Source organism: Colossoma macropomum, unplaced genomic scaffold (genome assembly GCF_904425465.1).
Source record: "Colossoma macropomum unplaced genomic scaffold, Colossoma_macropomum, whole genome shotgun sequence".
Classification (NCBI taxonomy): domain Eukaryota; kingdom Metazoa; phylum Chordata; class Actinopteri; order Characiformes; family Serrasalmidae; genus Colossoma; species Colossoma macropomum.
This window is the reverse complement of record NW_023494795.1, coordinates 10,659,899-10,682,638: the sequence shown is the minus strand read 5'-3', so window position 1 is coordinate 10,682,638 and position 22,740 is coordinate 10,659,899. Positions and strand designations below refer to the sequence as shown.

The 22,740-nt window shown below is 41.8% G+C and overlaps 2 protein-coding genes across 3 annotated transcripts in view; one reads left to right on the top strand and one right to left on the bottom strand.

The window, feature by feature from the left end:
- Positions 1–14,150, top strand: part of elp3 (elongator acetyltransferase complex subunit 3) — a 37,380-nt gene extending 23,230 nt beyond the window's left edge. The window contains exons 10-15 of the mRNA XM_036581416.1: positions 8,291–8,484; positions 11,484–11,574; positions 11,692–11,757; positions 11,856–12,083; positions 13,534–13,615; positions 13,938–14,150. Of these exons, the coding sequence (XP_036437309.1) occupies positions 8,291–8,484; positions 11,484–11,574; positions 11,692–11,757; positions 11,856–12,083; positions 13,534–13,615; positions 13,938–14,014 (738 nt within the window). The 3' untranslated portion in view covers positions 14,015–14,150. The remainder of the gene's footprint in view (positions 1–8,290; positions 8,485–11,483; positions 11,575–11,691; positions 11,758–11,855; positions 12,084–13,533; positions 13,616–13,937) is intronic.
- A 5,890-nt stretch (positions 14,151–20,040) lies between these two features.
- si:ch211-63o20.7 (uncharacterized protein LOC566836 homolog) overlaps positions 20,041–22,740 on the bottom strand; it is a 6,525-nt gene continuing 3,825 nt past the window's right edge. For both annotated transcript variants that reach the window (XM_036581415.1, XM_036581414.1), the window contains exons 3-4: positions 22,057–22,282; positions 20,041–20,687 (exon numbers count right to left, since the gene is read on the bottom strand). In XM_036581415.1, coding sequence (XP_036437308.1) covers positions 20,455–20,687; positions 22,057–22,282 — 459 coding nt within the window. In that variant the 3' untranslated portion in view covers positions 20,041–20,454. The remainder of the gene's footprint in view (positions 20,688–22,056; positions 22,283–22,740) is intronic.

Sequence of the window (22,740 nt, the reverse complement as noted above, 5' to 3'; positions counted from 1 at the left end):
ATATTAAACTGTATTACATTCTTATGATTTACTGTAATTATTTGTATTATTATAATGTTGTGGTATTTATTTTTTAAAATTACACATTGTCAAGACTCAGTTTTAAGAGTACAAATGAAGTGTAGATGTCAAATTCACTGAACAATCCCCCCCAACACAGATGAAGTAACCCATGCAAGTGAAATCATGAACGGAAGTGGTATTTATACCCATAGAACCCACACACGCGTATTATTTCCGTCATTTATTTCCTGGCTCGAGCGTGGCTCACGTTTGACTCGTCTTGCATGTTCACAGTAGTCGCTGAGCAACAAAACAAAACAACGGTCCTCATCCTGTGCAGCACTGATCAGTGGTGAACTGAGCTGAACTTGATGAGCCAATGCTTTAGCACCAAATGGGCATCAGACATTAGACTATAATAAATGACTAATTGCCTGTGCCAGCACTTTGTTTTGCTATTCCAAAGGACGGTAGATGGTATTGAAGTCAAGTCTGTGTATTAACTGGTACTGGGACTGAGGTTTTCTAATGACCCAGAGAGGGATGGGTGGGGATCAAGACAATAACTAACAAGATATCCAGTTTGGTTTGGGCAAGGTAACAAGACATGGGCGACGATTGACAAGTCAGCTGATACGATGCTTGACGGGCAGTAGTTGCTTCTGCTGCTGGGGAACTAGTTAGACCTAATTAAACTTTCAACAGCTTACAAATAACATTTACATGTAATATTTCGTTTTCTTTTGCTCAATAGAAATAAATATCTATATGATTTTATTTGGGTCGTTTTTAAGTGTTGCCTGCCACGTCTTGTTCAGCAGTGCTACAGAAGAATAGGTGTCATTTTTAAATAGTTGTCCCTGTAATCCTCTGTTACTGCAGGCCTTTGTCTCTCCTATTAACCAACATGATCGCCTTAGTGTACAGTCTAGTTCATCAGCCTACAGTAGTATCAGATTTATTGTAAAAGTTATCAGAGGTGTGTTTTAGATGTTTTGAGAGTGAGATATATATATATATATATATATATATATGCCTAATAGGGAAATAAGAGCACATTCAGGCACCTTTACTACTTAAAATTTTATTTATTTAAACATTACATTTGTGTTTACGCTCACACTCACGTTCACTTCCAAAGGATTATGTAAAGTTATGCCTATTTTTTGTTGTCTCCATTTTTCTCCATGGTTATTCCATAAGCTCTTCAAACAGAAATGGGCTAAGACCTCAGAAGAAAGGGGATCAGCCCCGGTGCAGTTCTGTGTCATGTCAGAAGCTTATCTCATAAAGCAGTGAGAGGAGGAAAGCAGCAGCCGTAGCAGAGCATCATGTGCATTTTATATGCAGATTTACCTTGCGTGTTTTATGAATCGCATGTTGCTAGGAAAAAATTAAATTGAGGAATGGAAAAAAATTAAAAATACAATCTACAGTGAAAACATTGCCCTCATTGTCATCATATACTAGGGCTATCAAACGATTAAAGTGGTTAATCGAGATTAATCATATGAGTTTGTGTTGTTGATCGTGATTATTTAAATGCGTAGTTAATGGTAATTAATCTGTCACATTTGTCTTATCTTCTCAAGTTTGACCCTAAAGAGAGATCTTCCCATTTAAAAAGCGGTGCATTTTGTTGCAGCTTTATGTGGGCGTTATACCCATATTAGGAACTTCAGGTCTACGCTTGATTTCTCTAGGGTCAGGATGAATAGGGTTTTCAAGCATTGCCTCTATCAGACCCCATGGTAAATAAAAATGTTCAGAGCCAGATACATTTTGTTCTGCATTTTTCTCCTGAATATCACTGGACACTCAGATTTATCAGGTCATTAATGAGTGGAAATATGAATGTTGCTACATGCAAGCTGAAGCCACTGCGCATCAATTTAATGTCACTAAGCTACACACAAGTAAGGCGGGCTGTGCCAGTGCTCTGACGGGTTGTGCTACCTTATCGAAGGCTCAGTCCCATTTTTTCTTTTTATCCCTACCCCTCGAGTGTCACCCTAACCACTTGAAACTGAGTTACAAGGGGTAGTGGCTGAAATCTTGCCCTACGAAGTGGGACAACCCTCAAACAAAATAAAAAAAAACACTGCTTCATTAACAGCTACTAGCGCTGCTCTGTAGGCGACCCGGCCCGTCTTCAGTGATAGCAGAGGAGGGTAAAGTTCAGCTCCTCACTGCTGGGCTTTAGTTACATTTAGGGCATCGTATGCCTTCAAAGAGGGGCTATAAGACAATTATTTATTACCACCGCTAATCAGTGATACGAAGCTGAAGTCAGATGTTCACCAGCTTCTTGTTCAGATTCTCCCGTTCCACCTTAAATGGTGCAGCAGTTACAACTGCCGGACTATTTAAGGTGGAACGGGAAAGTCAGCTAGCTAGCTACCTAGACATTAGCATGCTATTAGCGATTTTTATGCTTGTTATGAAGAAAACGACCATAATACACTGAAACAACATTAAACTAAGATAATACAGTGGTTATTGCAATTTTTAACTTTTCTTTGGTCTCTTGTTCAGCCATCTTGCTGGTTTTTCTTTCTGATAACCCTCAGTTTGGAGTCTCTGAAAAAACTCAGTTTGGAGGGCCATGTAGCCCTAACACTTCACCCTACCTCTCTATCTCAACAAAAATTGGGACACCCTACCCCTAGACGTGAAAGCGCAAAACAGAGGGCTAAGTGGTAGGGGCAAGGGGTGAAATGGGATTGGGCCCAAATGTCCTATTGTAGCACATACTAATACATAGGCTAAAACTCCTTAACAAAAAGTACTGTAAGTACTACTGTGTTAAAACTATGAGGCTGAATTTAGCTTATTTCCTCGCAGCTTCTTATCCAAATTTTCCCGTTCCACCTAAAATGGTGCAGCAGTTGTGCTAAGCTATCACAAACATTAGCAAACGGGACAAAACGATACTGTCCTGTCGGTTCTGTGAAACAGCAAATATAAGTCCATGTTACCCAGTTGTCGAGCAGAAACAGAGCAACCTGCTCACTATCAGGCCTTTCAGCTCTCCATGAAGCTAAAATCAGCTTCTTTTTCACCAGCTGCTTGTTCGAATTTTTCCGTTCCACCTTAAATGGCACAGTGCTTTTTCCAGCATTAAAAATAATTAGGATTTTCTGATAGCCTAAATCAGCTTATCAGGGCATCTGCGGTAATATTAAGATGAGTCTGTACTGAATTAGCCTGGTCAGAGTGCAGGTCAGTTTGTAGAGCTTTTAAATCAGGCTGTGTACAGAGCGGAAAGGTCTGTTGTGTTCCAGTGAGCATCAGATGATTTTACGTTATTGATGACTAACTTTGACCTTATTAATATTCACTACTATTTTTAGTATTAATTAGTAGTATTAATAGTGTTTCATGCCCAGTGACCTCAGATGAGTAATTTAACTGTGGATAATTCAGGACTGAGTCAGCATGTTTGAATATTCGATTGGTTATAAAAGTAAAAAATAAATAAATAAATAAATTGCAAATTAGGATTTTCCAAATGCACGTAAGCTTATAACGTTATACTCTTACACTATTCTCATCAGAACAATGAGAGATCTAGTCTGTACTCACCAGAGAGGAGCATCTTATGATTTAGACAGTTTCTTATCTGTTTGTTCCAAAGAAGGATGCACACTTCAGCCGACTAAAGCCAACTTCTATTTGAGTATTTTAAAAATAATGCATTAAAAATTCGAATATCAAATTTGACTGAAATACCCATCCCTTGATAGATATAGTGAAATATCCTATTGAGTACACCCCTTGACAGATATAAAACGAGCAAATGAATTAAGATTTAAAAAGCCATTTAAATCCCAGTGAGATACAATCTTCAAAGTTCTTGTTACAGAGCCGTTGTGCTAGTTTTGGAAAATTCCACCTTCTTGGTGCGCAGTGGCTAATTGGCAAGCAGCAGGCGTGACGATGGAATGTAAATGAAGCAGGGACTGATAGCGGGGGGCGGTGGGGGGGGGATTCTTTTATGGCCCTTGTCAGTGTCCAGCTGTGACACATTGCTTCGCATTATCGGGGGATCCATTATAGGAAATGAATAGAGCACTTTTTATTGGGGGCTTCATTAGCAAAGCAAGAAGATACAATCTGCAACTCCACTGTGCAGCCTATCGGCGGTGGCTCGCAAATAAAGCCTGTGTGTTAAACACCAGCTGAGAGCGCGTAAGGTACCAACAGGTCCTCCGCTGTGTTAAGAGCGTGCAGCCCGTGTCGTTACTATTGTATTGATTTCAAAGAAAGGAGTTACGTGCATTTTAATGGTCATTATGGGCAGCAGTCATTTTAAATCTTTTAAAAGGAACATCAGTGTTGCATTACGTCAGGACTGCTGACTTATTTTTGACTCCTGCTGTAGGAAGGAGTCAGATGAGTTTAGTGAAGACGCTGTTATGTGTACGCAGAGTGTGCTGGGTTCACTAAAACCCCAATTCCAGCAAAAGTACATAAATGTTAATAAAAACAATGCAGTGATTTGCAAATCCCATAGACCCATATTTTATTCACCATAGAACATAGAGCACATATCAGATATTGAAAGTGAGACATTTTACCATTTCATGAGAAATATTAACTCATTTAGAATATGATGGCAGCAACACATCTCAAAAAAGTTGGGACAGGGCCGTGTCTACCATTGTGTAGCATCCCCTCTTCTTTTAACAACAGTCTGTAAACGTCTGGGAAGTGAGGAGATCAACTGCTGGAGTTTTTGGAGAGCAATGTTGTCCCATTCTTGTCTGATGTAGGATTCTAGCGGATCATCAGTCCTGGGTCTTCTTTCATGGATTTTTCATTTCATTATGTGCCAAATTTCTTCTATTGGTGAAAGGTCTGGACTGCAGGCAGCCAGTTCAGCACCCAGACTCGTCTTCTGCGAAGCCATACTGTTGTGATGGATGCCGTATGTGGTTTAGCATTGTCTTGCTGAAATATGCAAGGCCTTCCATGAAAGAGACGCTGTCTGGATGGGAGCATATGTTGTCCTAAAACCTCTATATACTGTCCAGCATTGATGGTTCCCTTCCAGATGTGTCCGCTGCCCACGCTATAGGCACTAATGCAACCCCATACTGGATGGTCCCTCTTCTCTTGAGCTGCAGGACAGGGTGTCCATGGTTTCCAAAAAGAATTTCAAATTTTGATTCATCTGACCACAGAACAGTTTTCCTTTTTGCCTCAGTCCATTTTGAAAGAGCTTTGGCCCAGAGAAGACGGCGGCGTTTCTGGATCATGTTGACATATGGCTTCTTCTTTGCGTGATACAGCTGTAACTTGCATTTGTGGATTGCACGACAAACTGTGTTTACAGACAGTGATTCCTGGAAGTGTTCCTGAGCCCATGCAGTGATTTCCAGTACAGAATCATGCCTGTTTTTAATGCAGTGCCACCTGAGGGCCCGAAGATCACGAGCATCCAAAATCGGCCTTGTCCCTTAGATACAGGGATTTCTCCAGATTCTCCAAATCTTTTGATGATATTATGTACTGTAGATGGTGGGATATTCAAAGTCTTCGCAGTGTTACGTTGAGGATCATTTTTCTGAAATTGTTCCACAATTTTTAGACACAGGTTTTGGCAGATTGGTGAACCTCTGCCCATCTTTGCTTTTAATAGACTCTATCTGTCCAAAATGCTCTTTTTATACTCAGTCATGAGAGTCAAATGCAAATTGCTCCTCCCAACTTTTTTGAGATGCGTTGCTGCCGTCAAGTTCTAAATGAGTTAATATTTTCCCTGAAATGGTAAAATGTCTCACTTTCAACATATGATGTGTTCTGTGTTCTATTGTAAATATAATATAAGTCTATGAGATTTGCAAATCATTGCATTCTGTTTTTATTTACATTTTACACAGCATCCCAACTTTTTTGGAATTGGGGTTGTACTTTAGTAAGCAAAATTTGAGACGATTGAATATTTAAAATTCAAAAAACATTTCACATACTACACTGAATTGAATGGACTAATATGCTGTCTTCATAATAAAACAGTATAATTAAGCATTTGGTCAGTGTTCTTACTGCCAGTATTCACAAAGTGCTCCAAAAAGTGTATTGTTTATTGTTAATTGGACACACCGGAACATTCATCACGAAAACAATAAAATATCATCATATTGCCCATCTTTAAGCAGCAGCATTCAAAAACGATGTGAATGCACTTACCTGGCTCACGTAGTTTCACAGTAAAATCGCACCACAGATGGACCAAAACCAAAATAATGAATTGCCTGTTTGCCGATTGTTTGCTTGGCTTCTGATCGTGCACCCCTAACTCTTACCTAAGTGATTGGCTAAAATGTGAATGGGGTGAAGGGCATTGCAGTTATGATATAGATTTGCTTACTGGGGACAGATAAAGTATACTTCAACATTGTTTGCACTGAAGGCAGCATATGATAAATGCGTAAGGTATTCAAGATGAGACCTTTGTGCTGCTTGTGTCTGCTAAAGGTATCAGATTTTAGGTGTGACCGAATTGGTCTGACAGGCCCCATCGCACAATTCCAAAGTGTTACTTAAGGCGCTGTATCGCACCGTCACTTGCCAGCGCTAGACCCAAGCCGGCCTCACACCTGCCATCTGACGGCCTTTTATATTCTCGTCGGTGCTCTGATTTCACACTACCCGCAGTGGCGCTCTTATCTGCAGCCGAAGTTTAGAGTCTTGTTTGTGCTCCAGCCAGTTCCCATCCTCAAGATAGCGCAGGAGTTCTCTCAGATCAGACAATCCCGAGTTTGTTTTTGGCATCTGTTTCGCAGCAATTCTACATTTATCATCTCATTTGTGAAAGTGGGTCTTGCGTAAGCGTTGTGCGCTACGCACTAACCCCTCCCTCGAGGCGGACCTGTTTAGTGTTGACTTAACCGTAATCGTTTTTCGAGCAGATATACCGATATGCTGGCTTATTTGTCTGCCATCTTTACGGCAGTCTGTTTTGTTAGTACGGTAGGGAGCCAGGCCCGGCGCTAGCTCCTCCGCATTGAGTATCTGGGTATATCTGAGCGATATTGGCCCATTAGGAGGCGGTGTGTCAGAAGGGAGAGGAAGAGAGATTAATGGCTGCATGCGTTGGTCTCTAACCCTGCTGCTTACGCCCGCTACTATCAGCCTGGTGACCGCCCGCACAGCCTCGCCCGCGTCACCCACCGCTGCTTCCCCGTCTGTTTATCTCTCTCCTTTCACCTTCCCTCTCTCTGTCGCTCGCTCTCTCTCACCTGAGGAGAGGGGAACCTGTCGGTGCTATCTCCAGGATGAGTGCGGTGGCGAAGGAAGCAGCGTAGCTGAGTGATAATGGAATCCCATTAGACTCATGCAGCACTCGCTTCACACTTATCTGACTCGGTGCAGGCTCCCCCACCCATTCCAAAAAAAAACACACACTCGCCCAAGAATGAACACACACTAATACAAAGCCTCGTTTAATTTGGTTCTGAAAGAGAGCGTTATATTTGTACACGCACCAGAGCTTGGAGTGACTGAAGTAACCCTCTGTTCTACTTTCTTTGAAAGTTGGGAAACGTAGAGGGGGAAAAACTACACAAGCTTTATTTAAGTGTACTGGTGTCTCATCAAATGGTCTCTGTAACGATTGTCTTTCCTTCGGACAATGTGGACAAAACTAGGTAAATGCAAGCTGACGTTGTCTTCTTGATTGCCATGGTTCAGTCATCACCACCATGGTATGACTTCTGAATCTGCTTAATTGACAAGAGGATAACGAATCCCTACAGTGACGGGCAGGCTTCTGTCATAACGACACGCGTGCAGCGTCACCCGCAGTGCCTCTTAAAGGAGTCGTGATCTAGACATCCAAATGTTCTCTCCAGATTCTCCACTCAGTTGCTAAATGAAAGTGCTATTAGTCTGTGCATAAGCAGGATCTGGACCTTTCCCAGTAACCAAGAAATGGGCCGCATTAAAATCACCATAAAGAACTCCAGACTGAGGCACTCAAATTAATGGTCAGTAGGATTATGCTGAATGAAGCTCATTGACTGCTTGAGCGTTCACTCGAATAAGAATGACCATCAATAGTTCAACCGCGAAAGCAGTGCAGCTTTGTTTTATGCCCAGCCATTCTTTAAGATATGGATTCAGAGCAATTTCCAGATTGAACGCTTCAGAGCTTCTTGCCAGTGACTCGTTTTAGATTGAAGTACCAGTGTCAGAAAGTATCCGAAGTGTCTGAATAGTTCTCCATGACACCAGCTGGGTTCAGGCTGTCTGATGAGTTTGTGCTCTTCTTTCTGCTCAGGAGTTTTTTGAGAACCCAGCGTTTCGGCCGGACGGGCTGAAGCTGTACCCTACGCTTGTGATCCGGGGAACAGGCCTGTATGAGCTGTGGAAGACGGGTCGATACAAGAGCTACTCGCCCAGCACCCTGGTTGACTTGGTGGCTCGTATACTGGCTTTGGTGCCGCCCTGGACCCGAGTGTACCGCGTACAGAGGTAGGAGAAATACCTGCACTACACTGTGTTCTGTACATCGGAAAATGTTTTATTTATGAAATTGTATTGTCACTCTTAGAGTAACTCCACCCTGAGACCTTTTCTTTTTCCATTGACCGCTGAAATGCACTGCTCTGTAATAATAAAATATACCAGCCTTGCTTAAAATGTGAAAACATCTTTCCAAACGTAATAAATATAAATAGATCATTTTTATCATGGTCAGTTCCGCCTCTGCAGCGCCACTCTGGTTCAACTCTGCTATAGGCGCGGATGACTTGTCTTCCTATCAAAGTACGCTGACACGTCACAGTATGCAAATCAGTCAAACAACGTTACCACCCCCAATGACGCCCTACTCGTGCTGCGCTTATAAATATGAAAGCATAGGAGCCCAGAGTGAGGGGATAACCACACTCACACGCTGAGCTGAACACCCCAAGCACCACCTCACAAGGCCAGCTGTCTGTACCAACTGTAAATAACCCAGTTAATCTAAGCTTAGTTTGTAATAAAGATGTTGGACCGATTAAGTGAGGATTCTTGCGAGTCTCCATAAAGCTGCCGGTGATGCATCCGATTCACGTTTCCCTTCACAACTCAAATCCTCGGGCGCTGAACTCACTGAACAGACATTAACGGCAACACTGGAACTACGGAAAGTGAAACAGTTCAGGAAAGGTTAACGTTAAGTGGCCATTGTTACTGACCGTGTCAACCTTTCGTCCTTACAGCCTTTCTTGGACTTTGTTTTCCTGCTTTCCGTAGTTCCAGTGTTGCTTGCTGTTGATTTCTGTTCAGTGAGTGCGGCACCGAGGGTTCGGTTTATACAGGAGAACATGAATTTGAGTGGGAACTGAATCAGATGTAGCACCGTTAAGTGCCATGAACAGCTTGCAGAACGTAAGGATTTAGGGCCACTGCAGCAAACCCTGGCTGACCGGTGATGCAGTCTGCGACTTGGATGTCTGAATGAAACTTAGACAGAGTTAAAAAAAAAAATCCACTTTATTCATTCAGAATTCAGTGCATCTAAGAAATCAGGACTTGGGTTTTATCGAATATGGACCTGTTGACCAGATGATTAGCAGCTATCTGTCATGGTTTTAGGGAATGTTCTACCGTTCTGACACTCTGTCGCTCTCTACCAATCAGTTTCTGGTGCTACGTTAACTCTTTGGCGGCTTGAGTCAGTGTTTCATACTGTTAAGGCTCAAGACTCACTGCCTGATCAGAAACACCTTCCCTCGTCGAAGAAGGGGATGGAAGCAGAATCTTCAACTTTATAAGACTCTCAGTTGCGAAAGTGCCGTTTGATGCTGTCACTCTCCGTATTTTCTGATAGCTAACGTACGCTAGCTCTAAAAACACAGCAGCCCAACCTACCCGGTTTCCCTTGCAGCCCCACCTCCAAACCGGCACATCACTGCAGAGCCCCTCCCAGCGTGCCCCTCCCATTTTTGAACATTTTTCAGACTTGAGCCAGGGGTGGAGCTGAAAATCGTGGGGTGTAGTTACTCTTTAAGGAGGACTGTCAGCTATGCCAATTACTTTTCTTCATGTAACTGCAGGTAATAATAAGTGGTTGTAGCTTCAAACTCTTTCTGATGGTGACCCAATTTCGGACAGTAATGTTACAAAATACAGAAATAAAAGAACCGGCGCATCAGTTCAAAGGTACGAACATGAACTAGTTTCATAAGTGTGAGAAACTTGAAGAGGAATGCCACCAGAAAGCAAGTGTAGATGGTCATTGTCTAAGGAAAAAGAATAGAGGATTGATGTTATACCTTTCCTGAAGCCAGTAACTCCCCTGTTCCCCGATATGTGGGTCGATGTGATTGTCCACCAAGGATATACTTTCCATCTCTGAGGTTCCCGCAACTGTAATATCATTGTAATTGTAACTGTAATATTGTTGTAAATGTTTTCTAGCTCAGAAAAGACTATAACCATGCTTCAGTGCTTCCAACCGTAAAATGTCCCGTGTGGGGCTTTTTGAAACGGGCATGGCTAGAATTCAAAAGTTCATTCAAACTCCAGTTTAACTCCAATCTGGTTCAAGAGATTTATCAACTAGTACTATATTTGCATTGTAGTTATCATTCCTTATATTCCTTACATCATGTTCATGTGTGTCTGATAGGTAAGTAATGGATTATCACTAAGGAACAGAGCACCCCACCATATCAGCACAGGCTGGTGTTCTGCTTAACATTGTTTGTGTCCATTAGCGGTGCCAGAATTGCCATTTTGCATGGCCATTTTTTATTATTATTATTTTTTTAATATAAAGTTAACTACCTTAACTTCTTGGGTATAAGCAAGTCATACTCTGTATAAGCCAGACTAGCAAAGATGCCTTGCTTTACCTCTTTTAAACAAACCAGAAAGCAAAAATTACAAACCAGAAATTGGAAATGCAGCTGTATATCATACTACATGCTACATAGCCTGGTTTGCATGCAGCTCCACCATCCGCATGGGTTTTTGCCTTGCGTAAGTTTTCAGGTAATTACCTGGATAGTTTCGAGTTTCAGTTAGTAAATGTGTTTATTGCTGGTTGTTCTACCTTTTTTTGATGGATAACAATGATTAAATCATACATTTATAGTGGAAAGTAATTAATAAACAAGATATTAATTGCATTCAGAGAGAGTCTGCTTTTGAGTACTGTGTTTATAGAACACATTTATTTGTTTCACATAAGAGAAAAATTGTAGAATTTGGGTGAAATTCACCTCGATCTAGTACAGCATATTATTCAATAGAACGGTTTGGGGAAAACGTCTAATTGCTATTTGTCTGACCAATGTTGAGATGTGTATTATGCCAGCATTAATAATTATAGAGATGTGAATGATGGTAATTGGTCTACCTTGTCTGTCTCAGCACTGGTCTACATTTCTCATGATTATCAAATGATTAGCAAAGCATCTGTAGTGAGTAATTATAAGTTAGAACCTATTCAGAGCAGTAATATTTGGCTTTGATATTAGGGACATCCCCATGCCACTGGTGAGCTCTGGTGTGGAACATGGTAACCTGCGAGAGCTGGCATTGGCCCGAATGAAGGACATGGGAACTGAGGTAACCCTTTCCGCTTCGCTGGGTTATTAATTAAATGCTAGAGAATAAGTCATACGTTGAGGTCTGATCAGTGAAATCTGTTCCAGTAAAGTGTTTTTGGTTCATTGATTTCTGCAGTGTAGAGACGTAAGAACCCGAGAGGTGGGCATCCAGGAGATCCATCATAAAGTGCGGCCGTACCAGGTAATGGTACTTTGCAATCAAGGGCATTGCTGAAGGGGACGATGTCAGCAGCTTTTGAGTCCATTCACCTTTGTACAATGTGCCCACGCTGCGTGTAGGTGGAGCTGATCCGGAGGGACTATGTGGCTAACGGCAGCTGGGAGACCTTCCTGTCGTACGAGGACCCCGAGCAGGACATCTTGATCGGCCTACTGAGGCTCCGTCGCTGCTCTCCGCAGTCCTTCCGGCCCGAGCTGAAGGGCGGGGTGTCCATCGTGCGTGAGCTGCACGTCTACGGCAGCGTAGTGCCTGTCAGCAGTCGAGACCCCAGCAAGTTCCAGCACCAGGTAGAAACAGAGTAGCACTGAAGGTCACACCAAAATTTATTCACGCGATTTATTCTGACGTCAGTGGAGTTACTCTGATATACACCGATCAGCCATAACTTTATGACCACTTCCTTGTTTCTACGCTCATTGTCCATTTTATCAGCTCCACTTACTATATAGGTGCACTTTGTAGTTCTACAGTTACAGACTGTAGTCCATCTGTTTCTCTGCATACTTTGTTAGCCCTCTTTTACACTGTTCTTCAGTGGTCAGGACCCCCATGGACCCTCACAGAGCAGGTACTGTTTGGGTGGTGGGTCATTCTTAGCACTGCAGTAACACTGACATGGTGGTGGTGTGTTAGTGTGTGTTGCGCTGGTCTGAGTGGATCAGACACAGCAGTGCTGCTGGAGTTTTTAAACACCTCAGTGTCACTGCTGTACTGAGAATAGTCCACCAACCAAAAATATCCAGCCAACAGCGTCCTGTGGGCAGCGTCCTGTGACCACTGATGAAGGACTAGAGAATGACCAACACAAACTGTGCAGCAGCAGATGAGCTATCGTCTCTGACTTTACATCTACAAGGTGGACTGACAAGGTAGGAGTGTCTAATAGAGTGGACAGTGAGTGGACACTGTGTTTAAAAACTCCAGCAGCACTGCTGTGTCTGATCCACTCAGACCAGCGCAACACAGCACCACCACATCAGTGTTACTGCAGTGCTCTGTGAGGGTCCATGGGGGGTCCTGACCACTGAAGAACAGGGTAAAAGGGGGCTAACGAAGTATGCAGAGAAACAGATGGACTACAGTCTGTAACTGTAGAACTACAAAGTGCACCTATATAGTAAGTGGAGCTGATAAAATGGACAATGAGCGTAGAAACAAGGTCATAATGTTATGCCTGACCGGTGTATGTATAAAATATGTCTTGTACAACAAAAAATTTTCAGAGGGGCTAGTTTCTCTAAAAGCAATAAAATTGGGTTATAGTCATCTGAAGATTGGTTCATTATAATATCTTGGCTCCTGAAAAAGGCTGTTACTTATTTTGAATTTTTTACATTTTCTGTACCAAGACTTTGCACACGGTATTATATTTCACATTTTCTGACATTTATTTTCCTCATATTTCTCTGTAAAGATCTTTAGACTCTGAGAGCCTCAGCCCAATTCTTTCCATCTGGCTAATTGAGCTTGACGAAGCTCACCCATGTTCATAGGTCAATGTATAGTGAAGCTAATTGGTCAACTAGGTAAGCCAGCGTTAGTGAATAGGGCCGCAGCTGCCTCATTCATTGTTTAGGTAAGACGTTTAATGGTCGTCAGTTGAATACAATAGAAGTTTTTCATTGTGGAGGCTTCATAATTTTTCTGAAAAAAAAAATGCCTCAACGTTCCATATTTCAGTGTGTGGTGGTGTCTTTATTATTCAGTCCTGCCTCTTTTGTTCCTCTGTGTTTGCAGGGATTTGGGATGATGCTGATGGAGGAGGCAGAGAGAATAGCCAGAGACGAACACGGCTCAAGCAAACTGGCTGTTATCTCAGGTATCGAGAGCGTATTCTCAGCTTTTCTTTCAGAACTCCCACTGTGTCATCCTCTTGAATCACCCTGTTTATTCAATGAATAAAACCCTGTGCACTCATCCCACCAAATCAGCTGCAGGGCCAAGATAACGGAGCAGGGAAAAGAAATAAAATATCTCTGTTAATGTTCTGCAGGTCTATGACACACACTAAAGCCAGCTTTTGTCCCTCTTCTTTTGAAATGACTTCTGTTGCAAGCATAAGTCTGAATTAAACAAGGCTCTGATAAGTCTGTTAGCACAGACACGCCTGTTTACTGGCTGTGATCCGTCTCTCGTTTCAGGTGTAGGAACTAGGAATTACTACAGGAAGATGGGTTACGAGCTGGAGGGGCCGTACATGGTGAAGCGCTTGGACTGAGAGCTTCACACAGCAGGACAAACAAGGAGATGAAGAAGATGCCCCAGAGAGTTTTTAGCGTCTTCTCGGGGAGACTGCAGTTTTTTTGATATTTACAGATTTTGTTAGTCCACTTTTTGCAAGTGAGGTGAGAGACTGGCTGTTTTACAGCCCACAGACAGCAGATTAAGGTCAACACAGAGAGCTGTTGGAGGCGTCTCTAATGAATGTTGCTTAACACCAAGACTGAAGTACTCCACTGTACTCCATGTGTACTTCTGAAATATTTTTGCAGATGCAGTTTGATCGAGTGTGCAGATGAATTTATGTACATTTTCAACCACGCAGACAACAAAGACATAAACAGGAGGCAGGGCAGAGAGTCTAGAATGTCCCCAGTTATATTTATAGTGTTGATTTAAGGTAGAGAAACATCGTTTTACATAATATCTGTTCAAATCCTTGTTAATCCACCATGTTTTTCTGCAATTAATTGCTATTTCATGTTCTGAGAGTAGCAGACTCATCTGAACATTCTTTCTCTTTAAGAAATAAAGAGTATTTATCTGCTATTTTAGCCCCTGTGGTAATTACACGTTGGTATAAATGGCACATTGACACAATTAATTGAAATTCGATCCAGTGCAATAGTAGACATGACTTCACTTGAATGGACAATAATGTATCCATCACTGAACCTTAAGCGGAACTGAAAGAGCCAAAAAAGCATTAGCCATCAGCAGGGCCTTCTGTCTGGACCAGAAAAGCTTTTAAAACCTGACACTGAAATGATCTGAAATCGAATTGCCTTCATTCTTGTCAGCAGTGAAAGTTACAGGCTGCTTTTATTTTTCACTAAAACTCCGCTCTCTCTCACATTTTAGTCCGTCACCACGCTGCCGATTTCCATCCCCCGTCTCCTGGGGTGGTGAAGGCTCTCTTCTTGGCGGGAGACCTCATGATATCTCTGCTGATGGGTTTTTGCTGCTTCATTTAACACCGCAATACCCAATTATGTCTCTGTCTCAGGCGCCGTGAGTCAAGGTGTCACTCGAATGATGACTGACCAGCCTTTAAAGCCGAGCTTCCATGAGCTCAGTCACGCCGCTCCTGTAAGAGGTTTGGCATGTGAAAAATGGTTTCCAATAAACTGGAAAATGTTATCCCGCATCAGGCAGATGTTTTTCTTTTTTTCCTGTTCAGTGACCCTCCTCTTACACCGTGTGATTAAACGCGGGCTGGGCTCGTAATTTCCCGGCAGAGGCCTGTTGTCGTGACTTTATTGGGAGCTAACACTGCCACTGGGACAATGAAGAATATGAAGAATGGCCCAATGTCGCATGTGCCATCCGTCCAATTTGGCAGGCTAAATCTCCGCGGGCCTTTCGACCCCCGAGCTCAGGCATGATGGGTTTTGCGCTAACTGCATTTGTATGGTTACTGTTCCAGTTCATCCAATGAAGACGGATGCGCCGGAGAATATGAGCACAGAGCAACGTGTGGCTGATGTGGTGCATCAGTCGAGGAAAACCGACCCAGGGGTTTGATCTGCGAGTGTCAGGGAGCACGAGGGAGAGGGCGGAGTGTCTGGAGCGGGAAATCTCAAGGATTGAGATCCGTTTAAGAGACGCAGAGATGCATCACATCACTCCTAGGTGGAGGGCGTGAGGTTAAACCTCAGCAGCGCATTTATCTGTTTTAGAAGTCAGTGGGAATTAGCTTTTACTCATGGTTCCTGTGTACTGTGGGCGGCTCAAGCTGTTTCAGGGTTCTTGGCCTTTCCTCATGAAGAAGTTGTCAGAAATAGAAGATATATATATTCTTCACGTGAATATCTGCAGATGCTGATGCACTTATAAAATGTAAAAAATGTGACTGTATTCACCTGGATTAGCATTATAAAGAAATATAATATTTATTCCTGTAGAGCTACAAATTCAGTAAAATGAATAAAATGCAAACATTTTAGCGAAGTCGTCATCAAATATTCCCATACAGGACCTTTCCAGGCTATAAAATTCATACCTTTTCCAGAATAATTCGATTTGCAATTTTAGGAATAAGGGATTTTAAAATTTCTAACGTCTTACCAATTTTTACCTCTAAAAAGAATCCTGCTGCACTCTCAGGAATAAAGGTGCGAAACTGTCACTGGGGTGGTTCCCTCAAGGGTCCATCTCAGTACCTTTAGTCATGGAACATAACTGTACCATAATCCACTGAAATGATATGTTCTAAGCTGTACTGACTCCACACACCCCGTCTCGTCTCCAGGCTTTTATTTTACTGTTCTGTTTTAAAACATTCGGTTATGAAAAGATACAAAAATGAACTTTTCACCTGGGAAAAACTTATTTATGGTTCACAGTTGGACCTTAAAACCACTGTTGTACCTTTGAGGGAACATTTACATTGTTTGTACCTTGATGAACCAGAAATGTACCTGCACAGAACCTTTATTTCTAACAGTGTACTGCTGACTATAGTTATGGTCAGGATAAGACCTCTTTTGACTGTCCTCTACAGCGTCTTGGAAAGGTACTCAACCCCCTCAAGTCATCAGATTCGTCTGGATTACAGTGACACTTGGTCGGATGACGCTTGTGTCAAAATAGTGCCTCCGATTCGTAATTGGACTGAGATTTGGACTTTGACTTGGCCATTGTACAACATGGACTTTTTTGTTGTTCAACCACTCCTGTGTTGGGTGGTGTTTGTTGAAGAACGGACATTGGGCCTCATTTACCAACCGTTCTTAAGAAGAAATTAATTCTTAAAACCCACTTACCACAGATTTCATGAAGATTCTCACCAGTGTGTTCTTATTTGGGATTTATTCTTAGGTAAGAACAGAATCTACACACACTCGAGCACAAAGGTGCAAACAGTTCTGCAGTTTAAGAACACGTCGTGAATCTGACGTAGACTTTCTTTAACACTGTCAGGTTTGCACCACACAGCACTTTGAATATTAGCCAAAAAGCTCAATCTTTTACTTTTGCTCTCTGGCAAAGTCCAGATGTGCTTTTTCTTCAGTAATGGCTTCTTTCTAGCCTCCCTCCCACAGAGGCCAGTTGCATACAGAGCTCTTGATATTGTTGACTGGTGCACCTTCACTCCAGTCTCAGCCACTGAGCTCTGTAGCTCTTCAAAGTGATCGTAGGCCTCTCTGAGGCTTCCCTCACAAGTCCCCCTTCCTGCTCTGATGCTGAGTTTGAGAGATGGCCTCCTCTACGCAGTGCCTGGGTGGTTTGATGCAGCTTCCATTTCCTCACAGTTGATCCAGCAGTGCTCACTGGGATATTCGACCACTTGGATATTGTTCTGCAGCGTTTTCCTGTCTTGTGCACGTCTGTAACTTAATCTCAAATTTCCTTAATTATTCTCCAGGGTATATTTTGGTTTGTCCATCTGAATTTACATGACCAAATCGTAAGGCAAATTATTCAGTGACTGCATGAAATAAATGTAAATTATTTTATTTATTGTAAAGTTCCCCTCAGATTAACAGAAAATGTTTTATGATCACACATATTGCTATATGCTTACAATTTACTGCTGAAAGCCAAAAATCTCTCTATTATTTTATAAAAATAGTTTTTACAGAGCAGATCACTGAAGAGACGCCATCTGTTTATAGTTTATAGCGCAGATTTGTGTAAAAATGGGTCGACTTTCAGTAGACAAAAAAAAATGTGAGTTCAGCTTCTTTTATTATAAGGGTTTAAAATTTCATCACCCATCTATGTGACTGGAAAGAAAACAGTTACAGCTCTCATACGACCCCCACCTTCTGAATGTAGCTTATGAAATATGAAAGTTATGAAGAATATGACGAAGTGTGTTTTGGAACCACCGGTGGTCTCAAGGAGTTAAAAAGGTTAAAATGTTCTTTGGTCTTCATTTTCATTTACACTTCCCTTCAGATTTACAGTCTGACCAATGATACTTGAATCAAGTCCAGAAAATGTGAACATTTTTAATGATTCACAGCTTGAGACATACCTGCCTTATTAGGCCAATATCTTTTATCTGTGTAAATTTGAACTTCAACATTCATACAAACAGCAATTAGTTACTAAATTTTGTCACAGAATATTTTCTTACATAAAACTAAGCACTTCAAGTGTATTGTGTCATGCAATCCTGACAAATCTGGGTTTTAAGAGAGTTGAGTGCTTTTGCAAGGCACTGTACATCAATTAAAAGCTGAATTCTGATATCTATTGATCATTCTTATTCATTTTAATTCCATTATTACTTGTGTCACAGGAACTCTTATTTACTGTGTTAGTGTTGGAATATATTAACCCAAGCAATACACAATATGAAAGACCCTCCATGACCCAAACACTGGATTTCTCTCTCTTGCCTGTGCTGATAAATGACAGTTCAACAAAAAAGAAATATTGTTTTGGACCCAGGCAGGTATAATCAAGAGCAATCAAACTGGAAGTTTAATTTCCTGTGGAAGACTGAGTGCAGTCTCCAAACAGAAAAGCCATTTGACGGTCCAGCCTGTGCAAGCAGACCATCAGGAAAGAAAGTGGCCAATAACTTCAGGGGAACGGCTCCCTTCACTTCAATCTGCAGAAAGGACACAGGCGATCGCAACGAGCGATACATAGGCAGCTGCGTTTACGCAGCCTTTAGGAGAAACCCCCCCCCCAACTCCCCTCAACTCCCCTCAACTCCCCTGAACTCCCCTCCTCGGTCTTGATGTTGGACATGCTCCATCAGCCGAGCGACTTCAAAGCCTGCAGCTACTTTGATTGGCTAAAATTAAACCACTGCCTCTATGGTGCAGATTTGTGGTGTGACCATGCTCAATTCCCAATTCTCCACATCACGATCTCTGACTAGACACCTCCAGACCTGATTAGAACATCTGAAACCATGGCAATACAAAACACATTCCTGCGGTGTGCCCATCAACAGAATGAGAAGAACAATATTATAGTCTGGAATTTACAGAACTTAAGCCACAAGTGCTGTAAGTTCATAATTCATGGTTATTAATTACATTTACGCTGTGCAAAATGTAAATAAAACCAAAATATTTCATTGAAAATAGTACAAAGACAACATATCAAATGTTGAAACAGAAATTTTATTGTTTATTGAAAAATATTTGTCCATTTTGATGTTGATGCCAACAACACATTCCAAAAAAGTTGGGACAGGGCAACAAAAGACTGGTAAAATTGTGTAATGCTATAAAAAACACCTGGTGGTTAATTGGCAACAGGTCAGTAACATGACTGGGTATAAAAAGAGCATCTCAGAGAGGCTGAGTTTTTCAGAAGTAAAGATTTCACTTTGTGAAAGACTGCATGATCAAATAGTGCATCAATTCAAGAATAACGTTTCTCAACATAAAATAGCAAAGAACTTTTGCTTTAACATTAAAAGATTCAGAGAATCTGGAGAAATATCTGTAGTGGAAATCACTGCATGGGCTCAGGAACACTTCCGAAAACCACTGTCTGTGAAAACAGTTCGGCGATGATGAAACACAGTGGTAAACAGGCCTCCGTCCCAACTTTTTTGGAACATGTTGTTGGCATCAAATTCAAAATGGGCACATATTTTTCAAAAAACTATAAAATTTCTAAGTTTCAACATTTGCTTTGTTGTCTTTGTACTACTTGTACCATATAAATATGGTTTACATGATTTGCACATCTTTGTATTCTATTTTTATTTACATTCTGAAATATCTGGAAACTAAGCTAGAAAACGGTCTTTTGAATTCACCGTTTCTGTGATATTACAGAAACCAACACATTTACATATATTTATTACAAGAAAGTTTAACCCACCCATTCATGCTGATGTTATATATGTTTCTGCCTGGACTGCTTCTTGAACAAGGCACACTACAGGACAGCCAATCAGAACAGAGGCAAATCAGCCTTAAAGGCATAGTACCACAGTACAAGGCATAGGGAGAGGCTGGCAAACGGTCATGCAAAAATGGTTTTGATACGTAAAACCACAACTTGGAAAAAAAAAATACAAGTCAAATTTGTTGAATTTGGTCCCTTTAATCCAACTGTATGTCTAGACCTTGACAGATAAAGGAAAAATACTGACAGCATCACATTTTGTTTTAATTATTTCAATAAATATATCTAAAGTTGACATACAATTTCAGTGTAACGACATACAAAATACAAGTCAACTGGTCATACTTGTGTTAGATATTTGTGATGTCATGATTGTAGGACAGGCAATAATTAAAGCATTTCATTTTAATTGGCCATTGACATACAGACTGCATACAGCGTTCAGACAAACACCAATGTACTTACATAAAGACGAAGCAAAAACAAACAAAAAATTAATCCTGAGCTTAGAGTCCTGAAAAATCCTTAAAATACATACTGTCCTAAAGCAGGCGGTAGGATGTCCACAGTGAGGCTGTAACATTGTGTCTCTTCCTAAGTTGTGCTTGAAGATCAGTGGGGATCTATAGCCTGGCAAACCCTTTCCTCCAGCTGTTGTGCAGTTGGCCGGGCGTCAGGGTCCGAGGCCAGCATGTCCAGCAGCAGCGAACAGAGGGCCGGGCTGGGAGGGGGTGGCAGCGGCGGAGCACGGCGGGCCCTCATAGGGATGACCAACTGCAGGGCTGGGTTTTGACACAGAGCCTCTCCCAGTGGAGTGATCCATCGGCCTCTCTCCACATACGCTCCTACAGGACAAACCAGAAAGGTGTTCAGATCATGGATGCACTGTGTTACCCTTCGTTTTATTTTTCCTTTGGACTGTTTTCAGTTCGTTATTTCAAAAGTATTTCCTGAAATCCTCATTCATCAATAACAATTAGCACAGAGAAGGAGCAACCTGAGCCACAACCACAATCTGTTTTAATAAAAAGCCAATTAAAGTGTTTAGGGCCTGCACTTCAGTTCCTGACCTTCATAACTACATAGCTTACATATTAGTTTTAAAAATAAGTACTTATCAATAACTGGATAATAAAACCCAGGGTTAAAAGAGGGGTGCTTCAGAGCTACCGTTGACGCACGAGACACCGTTCATTGGTATTCACTACAGCACAAGGAAAACAAATACACCCAGTAAGGTTGATGGACGGAAGATGATAAAACAACAAAGAAAGCTCTAATTGCTTCTAATAAATAGGCTGAGACATCTGACCTTTGTGGTCGCTAGCTTTGGGCAGACGGGAGGAGAAGCAGAGTAATTACTTTGTTGTCTGAATTGCCTGGGCACTTTATCCAAAGCCTCTCTGCTCAGACCACTTCAGTCCATCGCCGATAATACACCGTGTCATTGGGCCCTCGATGCCACAATATCTACAACGAACCGTAGCCTTCATTCTGATGTGGTTCAAATGCAGTGACCAACATTAAAAAGGGTCACTTTGGGGTCATCACAACCAAAATGGGCTACAAAGAGCATTAGTATAAGCAAACTGAGTCTCCATTAGCTGCAAGAAGCAGACTGCTTTAGTCATGGGGTAGTCAGGCTGAAGGAAATGCAAACCTGAAAATGATCACATTCTGAAATTGACCCTCTTAATTTCAAAACTGGTAGTTTTTTATGGGAATAAGCCATGTAGCTCAGACTGGAGGGGGGAACTCTGGTCCTATATGTAATCACAGCTGTATAACTAAAAGAAAAATAATGGAATTGATTGCCTTGGATGACCATTCACCATTGTTGATGACTGGTTTTCATGGCACATTCTGTTACCTACATACTGTATTAATTTTACTAAGTTTATTTTACTCTTTTTTACTGCTCTTTTACTGATTTTTATGATTGTCAGCTTTCACCAACAGCAGAAGTGTATTTTCTTTATTACAATGTAGTTTATAATATGTTTATTCAAAGCATGAATAAAATGGCAAATAAAAAAAGAAAAAATAATTTTAGTTTTTGGTGAGGTGTGTTTAGAATTTTGGTTTCTGCCATGAATTTTCATTTTGGTGCATCATTAAGATGAACTGTCGCCTACTGGCACTGGGGTGAGTTAGGAGAGTGAGCAGACTTTCTTTGTGAGACTGAGCAACTGAACAGCTGCCCCCGTAACTTACCCAACTGCTCCTGGTTGGAGCCATCCTCTAAGAAGGTGATCCTCTCCAGTACGGCCCAGAAAAGCACTCCCAAGGAGAAGATGTCTGCTTGAGCCGTGTAGCTGCGGCCAGCCCACACCTCAGGGGCCATGTAGAAGTCTGAGCCACAAGTAGAGGAGAGGGCCAGTCTGCTCCGGTCTCCATCCGTGGGGCCTTCTACCATCTTGCTGAGGCCAAAATCTGCCACCTGGAACACAAATTGGGATAAGCATGAGCACTCAAGTAGATCCTTAGAGAAACCTTGAAAGTACAAAACTTATTCATGTGATTGATTTTCTTTTACATATAACAAATTTTAGTCCTTTCAGTTTTACTCATCAACAAAATTAAGCCCTGAACGTTCATCGCATAAAGATGGAAATATATACACACACACAGATCAGGCGTAACATTATGACCACCTCCTTGTTTCTACACTCATTATCCATTTTATCAGCTCCACTTACTATATAGGTGCACTTTGTAGTTCTACAGTTACAGACTGTAGTCCATCTGTTTCTCTGCATACTTTGTTAGCCCCCTTTTACCCTGTTCTTCAGTGGTCAGGACCCCCATGGACCCTCACAGAGCAGGTACTATTTGGGTGGTGGATCATTCTCAGCACTGCAGTAACACTGACGTGGTGGTGGTGGTGGTGTGTTAGTG